An 11,081-nucleotide genomic window follows, 5' to 3' on the forward strand; every position below is an offset into this window, starting at 1 on the left:
CACTTTGGAGACAGTGGGAAGGAAAAACTCCCTTTTAACAGGAAGAAACCTCCGGCAGAACCAGGCTCAGCGAGGGGCGGGGCCATCTGCTGTGATTGGTTGGGGTGAGAGAAGGAAGACAGGATAAAGACATGCTGTGGAAGAGAGACAGAGATTAATAACAGATATGATTCGATGCAGAGAGGTCTATTAACACATAGTGAGTGAAGAAGAAACACCCAGTGCATCATGGGAATCCCCCAGCAGCCTACACCTACTGCAGCATAACTAAGGCTACGTTCACACTGCAGGCGAAAGCGCATCAAATCCGATTTTTTTTGACCCTATGCGACCCATATCCGATCATGGTATGACAGTGTGAACGGCACAAATCCGATATTTTCAAATCCGATCTGGGTCACTTTCGTATGTGGTCCTGAATCCGATACATATCTGATGTTTTAGAAAGCGACTGCTGTGTGAACGGTCAAGTCGCATTAAATCCATCTTTTACGTCACTGACAAGACAGACGCCAATTATCAGCGCTGGAGAAGACATCGTGAACGCTTCCAGTGTAGATGTCAGTGAAACTGTTTGGAAGACAACGTTGGAGAAACGTGAACATTTTATTTGTACTGTATAATCTGCAGATTATCCTTTGAAGCACCGCTCCTCTAAAACAGCAGTAAGGATCATTATTAGGCCGTATGTAAATAACAAATTAACTTTATAACTTAAAGCAAAATTGGGAAATGTAAAGTCTGAAACAAGTCTTTATATTAAGGCCATCAGTCAAACAACAGTGTTTGGTCTGTGTCTAAACAGAGCGCGTTGTGTGTGACGTCTGCTTTTGCGCATGCGGGCCGCTTTGAGCGTTCACACTAGAGCACGTTTGCTGTAGAGATGGCACGATACCACTTTTTTATGTCCGATACCGATATCATAAATTTGGATATCTGTCGATACCGATATGAATCCGATATAGTGTGTTTTTTAATCAATAAAACTGTTTTTTAATATCTTGCTGCATTTTGTATAAGTTCATACTCCAGTTTAAATAAACAACAACACTAAAGCTATTCTGTTATACCTGTATGTAAAAAATACACTGCAGCCAAAATATTTCATAGTTCAGCAACACTGATCAATCTAATAAACTTAAACCTGCTCCATCCTCCCTATTCTGGTATTTTAAAGAGTACTTAGCAGAAATATTAAGCAACCTAACTAATAGGGTTGCAAACTCCCAGCAAAAAAAAATAGGGAACCCCCCCCACCCTCCACCTCATGATGCTTAATCGACGTAATCAACTTTAATTTGATGCAGGGTGAAAAAAAAAAATGCACAGAATTAAATTATTTTTCAAGAATAATTAAATAGATTCAACATCTTTCTTCAACAGAATTGCAGACTGCACAGATGGTATCTTCTCAAAGGAAAAAGTACTATAGCTTACTAGGGTATATTAGACTTAACAGTTACTATATACAGTAATGGACTTCTATACATTTTACATCAGATTAAAACTTTGGGTGTAAGATTCAGATAATTATTTATTAAAAGCGAGACATTTTAAATGAGAATAAGAAAGAAAAGTATGTCTTTGTGCCCCCTTTTCCCTGTTCATGCCCTATCGGCCCCCCTGGCTACACTTTGCTAGATCCGCCCCTGCACAGTTACCAGCCGTCAGCTACGTAGAAAAGGATCCTGGTGTAGAAAGTAATATTAAATACATTCTAACAATAGCTTATCAAGCTTAAACGTGCTGCTGTTGTTCAGCCGCTGGTTTCCTCTTTCTGGTGCAAAGTGGGCCAAAAACAAAGAAGAGAGACGGACTCGACAGAAAAGCCGATCAGCTGATCATTGATCAGTTTCATGATTGAAGTAGCAGCAGGAGAGAGAGAGAGAGAGAGAGGCAGTCGCTCCATATATCGGTTGTTAAGCTTAACGTGGGAACGCTTTACAAACATTCAGAGATGAACTTACACACTTGCTTTACTTCTCTCTGGGATAACTTCCTCGGAGATGAAATGCTGGTTTGGTAGTGAGGCTACAAATACACACAGCCGCTCTATCACGTGACGCACACTGCTCCAACGTGCTACGGTTATGAGCCGAGTTACGCCGTGTCGCAAGTTTTGTGAGGTGTTTTTTTGATATTTAATGGATCGGATTACATTTTTTATTTCTCTCCGATATCCGATCCAGCAATTTAGATCAATATTGGACCGATACCGATACGTAATATCGGCTCGGTCCATCTCTAGTTTGCTGTTGCATTTTATTTGTAGTGTGAACAAGCAGACAAAAAAAATCGGATTTGATCAAAAAATCGGAATTGAGCATTAAGACCTGCAGTGTGAACGTAGACTTGGGGAGGATTCAGGGTCACCTGGTCCAGCCCTAACTATATGCTTTAGAAAAAAGGAAAGTTTGAAGCCTAATCTTGAAAGTAGAGATAGTGTCTGTCTCCTGAATCCAAACTGGAAGCTGGTTCCACAGAAGAGGGGCCTGAAAACTGAAGGCTCTGCCTCCCATTCTACTTTTAAATACTCTAGGAACAACAAGTAAGCCTGCAGTGCGAGAGCGAAGTGCTCTAATAGGGTGATATGGTACTACAAGGTCATTAAGATAAGATGGGGCCTGATTATTTAAGACCTTGTATGTGAGGAGCAGGATTTTGAATTCTGGATTTAACAGGAAGCCAATGAAGGGAAGCCAAAACAGGAGAAATCTGCTCTCTCTTTCTAGTCCCTGTCAGGACTCTTGCTGCAGCATTTTGGATCAGCTGAAGACTTTTCAGTGAGTTTTTAGGACATCCTGATAATAAAGAATTACAGTAGTCCAGCCTGGAAGTAATAAATGCATGAACTAGTTTTTCAGCATCACTCTGAGACAGGATATTTCTAACTTTAGAGATGTTGCACAAATGGAAGAAAGCAGTCTTACATATTTGTTTAATATGTGCATTGAAGGACATGTCCTGGTCAAAAAAATAAATAAAAACTATTAAAAACTACTTTTACAGAATGACTGGGAAAAACTTTAAAACTTCAACTTCTGGGCTTAAAATAAAAAGTGAATCACACAGTTTTACATCCTGATACACAAACTGGTTGCTCTGTGGATCATTTCCTCCTCCATGTTTAAATTGTATAAAAGCTTAGTTTTCATGATTAGGGGCGTGGCCTCTGACTGACAGGTGGAAGGTGACACCGATGGCTGTAGCTGCCAGCTTCACCTGAGCTGGACCTCTGGACGTGTTTGTGCTGTTGGGGTGTTTTTAGCTGCTGTGAGGTTACCGTAGTAGCAGACCAATTAAGAAGGCGCAGCTCCAGGTTTGGTTCTCAGTGAAGCAAAACCATAAAACAGTGACGGCGGCGTTTCTAATAACTGACTTTTCTACATTGACCATGTATTTAAATAAAAGCTGACATGTGAATCCTGTTGTTTCTCCTTTCCTTGTTGCCAGTCTCGTGTTTCACAGCTGCACATTCATCACATTCATGTTAAGCGTGCAGCGGTCGGTGCCCCACTCTGAATGAGTGAATCCCTGCTGTTTGTCTTTAAGTTAAAAGAACCAAACATTTCAGTGCAGACCAATAAAAATTCAAAATCCAACCAAAAGAAGCTTTATTTTGTTTGTTTTGGTAGATCAGCAGCAGCAGTGAGGTCTGTAAACAATAACAGTAGAAATATTCAGTCAAAATGATAAAGTTTCATTTTCTTTCCACATTATTGGAGAAGCTTCGTGGACCGATTCAGAGTCCGTTACATCTTCAGGAGGAAATGTGTTTTATTTTGAAAGAGTCTAACTTCTTTTCAAATCCGAGCTGCTGGAAGGTCGTGGAGGCCGGTCCCTCCAGGATCTGCTGCACAGGTTCAAGTCTTTGGGCCCTCCCTCTGCTCGTCGTACCCCTGCAGAGAAACGCTCGGTCAGTCACCATCTGAGCTGCTGACAGGTGAGCCATGCACCGCCCACTATCGCTCACCTTACGCTGCTGAGCCAGGTCCTCCTTTAAGGACGCGATGGTGTTGTGCTTCTGCTCCACGATGACCTACAAAGGTCAGACATGTGAGCGCTCGGATCTAATTGGATGTGGAGACGTTTATCTGCATGTCTTCCCGTTAACGATTGGCTTCCTGTAAACGTGCGAGCGCCATCTTTACCTCCAGCCTGCTGGCGGCGCTGGCTGCTGCCGTCGGGTCGGCGCTGGAGGCTGAGAGCGCAGCGCACAGCTGAGCCTCCTTCTTCTCCAAGGTTTCGGTTAGCGCCGCCAGCTTCCTCTCCAGCATCATCGCCTTCAGCTCGCTCCTCTGCTGCACGTCCATGATGGCGTCCCTCTGCTTCTTCAGCAGGTCGTCGCGTTCCTGCTGCACCTGCGGGACGCCGACATGGTCACAATCGTCAACATCATGGATGGAGGCAGGAGAGGAGATGATGCAGGCGGGTTACCTTCTCAGAGGCCTGCAGCAGCAGATCGTGCTCCAGTGTCAGATCTCTCAGTTCCCTCTCCATGACCTTCATCTCAGCCCGGCTCTCCTGTCAGCGATGACATCATCAGTTACATACAGTGGTATGCAAAGGTTTGGGCACCCCTGATCATTTTCATGATTTTTCTTCATAAATCATCGGTTGTTTGGATCAGCAATTTCATTTAAATGTCACACAGCAGACGAACAGGATGATGTTTGAGAGGTGAAATGAAGTTTACACAAAGTGAGCAACAGTTAATCGAAGTTAGGCAGGTGCAGAAATTTGGGCAGTCTTGTCGTTTGATTGATTCGATACCTTTAGCACTAATTATTGGAACAGAGAATTTGTTTGGTGAGCTCAGTGACCCTTGACCTACATACAGGTGAATCCAACAGAACGGGTATTTAAGGTGGCCAATTGCAAGTTTTTCTCCTCTTTGCGTCTGAAGAGAGGCAACATGGGAGCCTCAAACAGCCTCAAATGAGCTGAAAACAAAGACTGTTCAACATCATGGTTTAGGGGAAGGATACAGAACGCTATCTGAGAGATTTCAGCTGTCAGTTTCCACTGTGAGGAAACATCTTAGATAAGCCGAGATGAAGGATGGTGAGAACAGTCAGAGTCAACCCACAGAGCAGCTCCAAAGACCTATAACATCATCTGGCTGCAGATGGTGTCACTGTGCACAAAGAGATGCTGTATGGGGGAGTAATGCAGAAGCAGCCTGAGGTATGCTGAAGCACGATTGGACAAGCCAACTGCAATTTGGAATAAGCTGCTGTGGACTCCATCCATCCATCTTCTCCCGCTTTATCCAGGGCCGGGTCGCGGGGGCAGCAGCCTAAGCAGAGAAGCCCAGACCTCCCTCTCCCCAGCCACCTCCTCCAGCTTATCCGGGGGAACACCAAGGCGTTCCAGCCGAGAGATATAATCTCTCCAGCGTGTCCTGGGTCTGCCGACGCTGGAGACCCAGGACTGCTGTGGACTCATGAAACTAAAATTGAGCTTTCTGGACATAACAGGAGGCGGCGTGCATGGTGGAAACAGAACAAAGCAGGCCAAGAGAAACACTACCCACAGTACAATTTGGTGGCGGTCCCATCATGCTGTGGGGCCGTGGGCCCAGTGCTGGTACTGGGAATCTCATTAAAGTTGAGGGTCGCATGGATTCCAGTCAATGTGAGCAGATTCTTGAGAACAATGTTCCAGAATCAGTCACAAAGTTGAAGTTGTGCTGTTTCACTGAGTAAGTGGGTTAAAGGCAGAGAGCCAATTTCCTACAGGACTAATAAAGTATTTACTATCATTATTATTATTATTACTATTACAACGTTCTGGAACAGCCATCAGTCCCCAGACCTGAATATTATTGAAAATCTATGGTGTGACTTAAAGCGGGCTGTCCGTGCTCAGAAACCATCAAACCTGACCAAACTGGAGACGAACGGTCCAGAATACCTTCAACCAGAATCCAGACTCTCACTGGAAGTTACAGGAAGCCTTTAGAGGCTGTTAATGCTGCAAAGGTTGGATCTACTAAATACTGATGTCATTTTTCTGTTGGGGTGCCCAAATTTCTGCACCTGCCTAATTTAAATTAACTGTTGCACACTTTCTGTGAATCCTATAAACTTCATTTCACCTCTCAAACATTGTTCGTCTGCAATGTGACACACGCTTTGAGGTGAAGGGACCAGAGGCAGCAGCAGCCCAAGCCTCATAGTGCAGGAAGATGAGGTGAGGCGCACACTGAGGGCAGTGAACCCCAGGAAGGCCGCCGGACCAGATGGGGTAACCGCAAGGGTCCTAAAAGAGTGTGCAGACCAGCTGGCTGGGGTCTTCACTAAGATCTTCAACACTTCACTGTCCCAGTCCTGCATCCCGCCGTGCCTAAAGTCAGCCACAATTGTCCCACTGCCAAAGCGTACTAACATTAGCAGCCTCAACGACTACTGACCAGTTGCTCTAACACCTGTTATAATGAAGTGCTTCGAGAAACTGGTCCGACGTCACATCATGTCCTGCCTGCCACCCACACTCGACCCGCTCCAGTTCGCATACAGAGCTAACAGATCAACTGAAGATGTCATTGCTACAACGCTCCACACCACCATCTCTCACCTGGAAGTGCAGGGCCGTTACGCCAGGCTGCTCTTTGTTGACTTTAGCTCTGCTTTCAATACGATACTCCCGGACAGACTAATAGTTAAACTGCTGGAAATCGGACTTCCATCTACCACCTGCCGCTGGATCAGAGACTTCCTCTCAGACCGTGTACAGAGAGTTAGAGTGGGGCCTCATCTTTCCTCAGCCCTCAGCCTCAACACCGGCTCTCCACAAGGCTGTGTGCTGAGTCCCCTACTGTACACTCTGTACACACATGACTGTGTTAGTACCCACCCATCTACCCTTGCTGTGTAGATAACAACCTGGACCTCAATACCACCAAGATAAAAAGAGCTGGTAGTTGATTTCAGAAGGAGGAAGTCTGAGCTGCAGCCTGTCAGCATCAACGGAGAGTGTGTGGAAAGGGTCTCCAGTTTCAAGTTTCTGGGTGTGCACATAGACACAGACCTCCAATGGAGCCCAAACACCTCGACTGTTTTGAAGAAGGCCCAACAGCGTCTCCACTTTCTGAGAATCCTCAGAAAAATGGACCTGAAGAAGGAGCTGCTGACCGTCTTCTACCGCTGCTCCATTGAAAGTGTGCTGACATACTGCATCGGTGTGTGGTTCTCCAGCTGCACCACAGCACACAGAAAGGCACTTCAGAGGGTCATCAATATGGCCCAAAAGATCACTGGACATCCTCCTCCCTCCCTGAAGGACCTGTACAGCACTCGCTGTCTCCTGAGGGCGTGCAGCATCCTACGGGACGGTACACACCAGGACACCGGGTGTTTAAGCTGCTGCCGTCTGGCAGGAGGTTCAGGCTGCTGAGGTCCCGAACGAATAGACTCAAGGACAGATTTTACAACAGGGCAACAGCCCTGATCAGTGCAAACAGCTGACCTGACTGGCTACCTCCCGGGGGGGTAACAACGGTAAAAACAGTAACAATAATAATATTTATATTTATAACAAGGTGCAATAATAATTGATGTGCAACACAAATACACTTATTCTTCTTTTTTATTACTAAGTTAAATTACTGTGATGTGTCGTGTTGTGTTGTATGTAGTGCCGACGTAGGAGAGTTTTCCAATTTCATTGTACTATGTTGTGCAATGACAATAAAGAGTTATCTTATCTTATCTTATTTAAATGAAATTGCTGATCCAAACAACCAATAATTTATGAAAAGAAGCCTCCAGGTGGTTAAAGCTCCCACTCAGCTTTCATGTTCCTGATTCACCTGTCAGCTGAAAGTGGGAGGAGCTAAAGCAGCTTGTTTCAGAGGATGAGATAAAGAAGGATTAATCTGAGCTGTGACTGGAGGTTGTGGTCACATGATCTCCATTAAAGACATAAACGAATTAATCAGAATTTATGTCACAGGTCTCCCTCTGAATTAAATCCGCCATGAGCAGAAATATTGTTTTGTTATCCGGGTTCTGCTCTGATAAGGGCGAGCTTCCCGGGCCTCTGGAACTACTTCCACCGGCGAACTCGTAGCTAAGCGACAGTTGGGCCACGAGGGGCGTGAAGTCACGACCATGTGACCTGATGTTGGTTTCTCCCAATGAGCCACAAATGATAAAATTATTAACAGGAAACATGCTCTGCATCACCATTCTTGTAATGCTAGCAGCCTCAGGGGCAGGGGCGGGGCCTATCAATGCCATGGTGGAGGGAGGCGGAGCTTTTAGAAACGCACCAGCATCTGGACCTTGCAGCGGTTGTGCTCCTCCAGCCGACGGCGCAGCTCAGCCAGCTCCCGCTGGGCCTCCGGCAGAGCCTCCTTCAGGCTTCTGCTCTCCTCCTGAGCCTTGGAGAACTCTCGGGACACCTGAGCCTGCTGCTTCTGCGCCTCCGTGAGCTCCTCCTACCAAACACAGGAAACTCAGCGTGAAGACAGATGGCCACACCGATGGCAGGTCTTAGCTTTATCGAGCAGTGAGCCCCAAACAAAAAGCAGCATTATGGGAAATTTAGGATCCAGAATTTAACAGCAAGTTTCATTTCATTTCAATTTCTGCAGCAAACGTGTAAGAAGATATTTGACCTCATAAAGAACTTGCTCTAAAAAGATCTGATATATAACTCGGATCCCGAGCAGGAAGTGAGTCACACTGAGACAGCTTGGACAGAAGTTTCAGATCTGTAAAGATGTTCTGGTCAAACATCTCAGAAACGAGATCCTCATTCCTGCCCCATCTGCTGAAATGTGAGCGGCCCAACAGGTCGCACGAAGCAGATCGTTCTCGAAGAACTCTAAGCTCTTCTTCGGTACCCTAACCCTGCAGGCAGCTGTAAACTCTTTGAACTCTCCATCAGACCAGCTGTCGCCAACTTTCAGTCCTGTTCTTGTAAAAGTAAAAATGCTATTTCATGTCCAACTGTGTTACCTTTGACCTTTTCTGTAACCGTCAGGAAGCTGGAGAAGGACTGCTCTTCAAACAAACACAAAGTCTGTGAAAATTCAAAAGTTTCTAAATATTATTTTATGTGTAAAAACCTTGAATCTGTGTCCCTGTGCTCCACCCACCGCACGCCTCCTGAGTCACACCTTGAAGTCTCCGTCCCTGCTCACGGGTCTCACCTTGAGCATCCTCTGGTCTGCCAGCAGTCTCTCCCGAGTGGACGTGAAATGCTCCTCGACTCTCCGCAGACCTCGGTCGTGCTCCTCGATCAGAGCCGCCTCTCGACTCTTCATCCTCTCGTCGAGCTCGGCGACTGCCACCTGACGCTTGTTCTTCTCCTCCTGGATCATCATCTGCATCTTCTTATGATATTTCACCTCGATGTCTGTGCAGGGAGGGAAACGGCAGCAGAGGTTATGAAGGAAGATGAACGGAAAGGAAGAAGTGGGAAAAGAATAGGAAGGAACTAGGACACGTGGGGGAAAGGAAAGGAAACGAGGAGATCGGTGTCCCATTGCTGAAAGGTCACCTGATCGGCGCTGAGCTCACAGGTGTTCCTACCTCTGATCCTGCGCTCGTAGTGGTTGGTGAGCTCCATCAGCTCCGTCTGATGTTTCTGTCAAGGAGGAAGTGACATCACCAAGGTGTCCAGGTGTAAAAATCAAGTTAAATCGATTTACGGGCAGCGCCTCACCAGCTGCAGCGCTTTGATGTGGCTCTCGATGTGGAACTTCTTCTCTGTGAGCTCCGCCTGCAGACCCTGAACGTTCCTGTGGAGCGCTATCTCAGACTGCACGTGCTTCCTCTCGACCAGCGAGGACGCAGAGACGGCCTCCATCTTCAGCTCAGTGATGGCGTTGTGCTGCTCAGACAGGACGTGCTTAAGCTTCCGCTTATAGACCTGGACAGTGACCAAGGACAGGTCAGGACTAAGATTAGGTTGAGATAAAGTCAGGATTAGGGTACAGTAAACCTCCAGGATCGCGTGCGCAGCTCACTTCGATCTCGACTCGGTGGCGCTCCTCGGCCTCATCTCTCTCCCGGCTCCTGTTCCTCAGCTCGGCCTTCGTCTTGTCCAGGTTCCTCTTGGAGATCTCCCAGAAGGCCTGGATCTTGTCTCTCTCCAGCTGGAAGTAGCTCTTCTCCTCTTGCTCGCGGTCCAGCTCCTCCCGGAGCCGGATGATGTGGTCCTCCAGCTGGAGGTCAGACACACTCAGGTCACTGAAACGTAACGTTTAAAACTGCAGTTTGCAGGAAATACACAGAGCCTCAAACTTCAGCTGATTGTGGTGTTTCAGGTAAATGTATTTTCTCAGGCTGAGGTTACAGGTGTACCTAATGAAGTGGACAGTGTACTTGTTATTTTACGATCACAATCGGGCCTGTTATGTGTTGGACTGTGGGGCCGGGCCGGGCCGCGGACCCCCTGATGGACCCCCTCACACCTCCCACACATCTTGAGAGGCTAACGTTAGCACCGTTAGCAGCTCTGACCTGATCCTTAGACATGTCCTCCGTGGACAGACCGTCTACCACCGTGGAAGACTTCACATTCCCGCCCTTCTTCTTGCTTTTAGCCTTCGGCGGCTGAGGACAGAAGGGTAAGAGTTGCGTGACGTTCCGCTCAGGATAACAGTTACTGCCAGGCTAGGGCTAAGCTAACATGCTAACAACAACATGACTGAAAAAAACACCGGTTAAAGTAAAACTTTACTCACCATCGTGACACACTGCGCAGACTCACAGGGCTCCGGAAACTTTAATTATACTGACAGAAAACTACGGCTGGAGTTAAACACGTTAGCTGTTAGTTATCTGAGCCTCAGCTCCACTATCAACAAAACACGCTGTCATGGCAACGCAGGACCGTATCACGTGTGTGTGTGTGTGTGTGTGTGTGTGTGTGTGTACGGGTATCAACATCTTCGTGGGGACCAAAAATTCGAAGTTTACTATACTTGTGGGGACCAACAGCCCCAATTTTGAGACTCAAAATGTGGTTTTAGTGTCAGGGTTAGGGTTAGGCATTCATTTTAGATGGTTAGGGAAAGCTTTGTGTAAATTAGATGTCCCCACAAGACATGAATAACCCACGTGTGT

The 11,081-nt window shown here is 46.6% G+C and overlaps 1 protein-coding gene across 1 annotated transcript; it reads right to left on the bottom strand.

The window, feature by feature from the left end:
- Window positions 1–3,590: 3,590 nt before the first annotated feature.
- On the bottom strand, window positions 3,591–10,859 carry LOC116316236 (dynein regulatory complex subunit 4-like). Its single transcript, XM_031734759.2, has 11 exons — window positions 10,700–10,859; window positions 10,476–10,568; window positions 9,980–10,177; window positions 9,676–9,882; window positions 9,543–9,597; window positions 9,161–9,366; window positions 8,276–8,443; window positions 4,438–4,524; window positions 4,152–4,361; window positions 3,974–4,039; window positions 3,591–3,899 (listed from the first exon to the last, which is right to left on the bottom strand). Exons 1-11 carry the CDS (start codon window positions 10,700–10,702, stop codon window positions 3,864–3,866), a joined length of 1,329 nt encoding a protein of 442 aa, XP_031590619.1. The 5' UTR covers window positions 10,703–10,859; the 3' UTR covers window positions 3,591–3,863.
- Window positions 10,860–11,081: the final 222 nt, after the last annotated feature.

The sequence above is a fragment of the Oreochromis aureus genome, linkage group 6, assembly GCF_013358895.1.
Source record: "Oreochromis aureus strain Israel breed Guangdong linkage group 6, ZZ_aureus, whole genome shotgun sequence".
In the NCBI taxonomy this organism is placed as follows: Eukaryota; Metazoa; Chordata; class Actinopteri; order Cichliformes; family Cichlidae; genus Oreochromis; species Oreochromis aureus.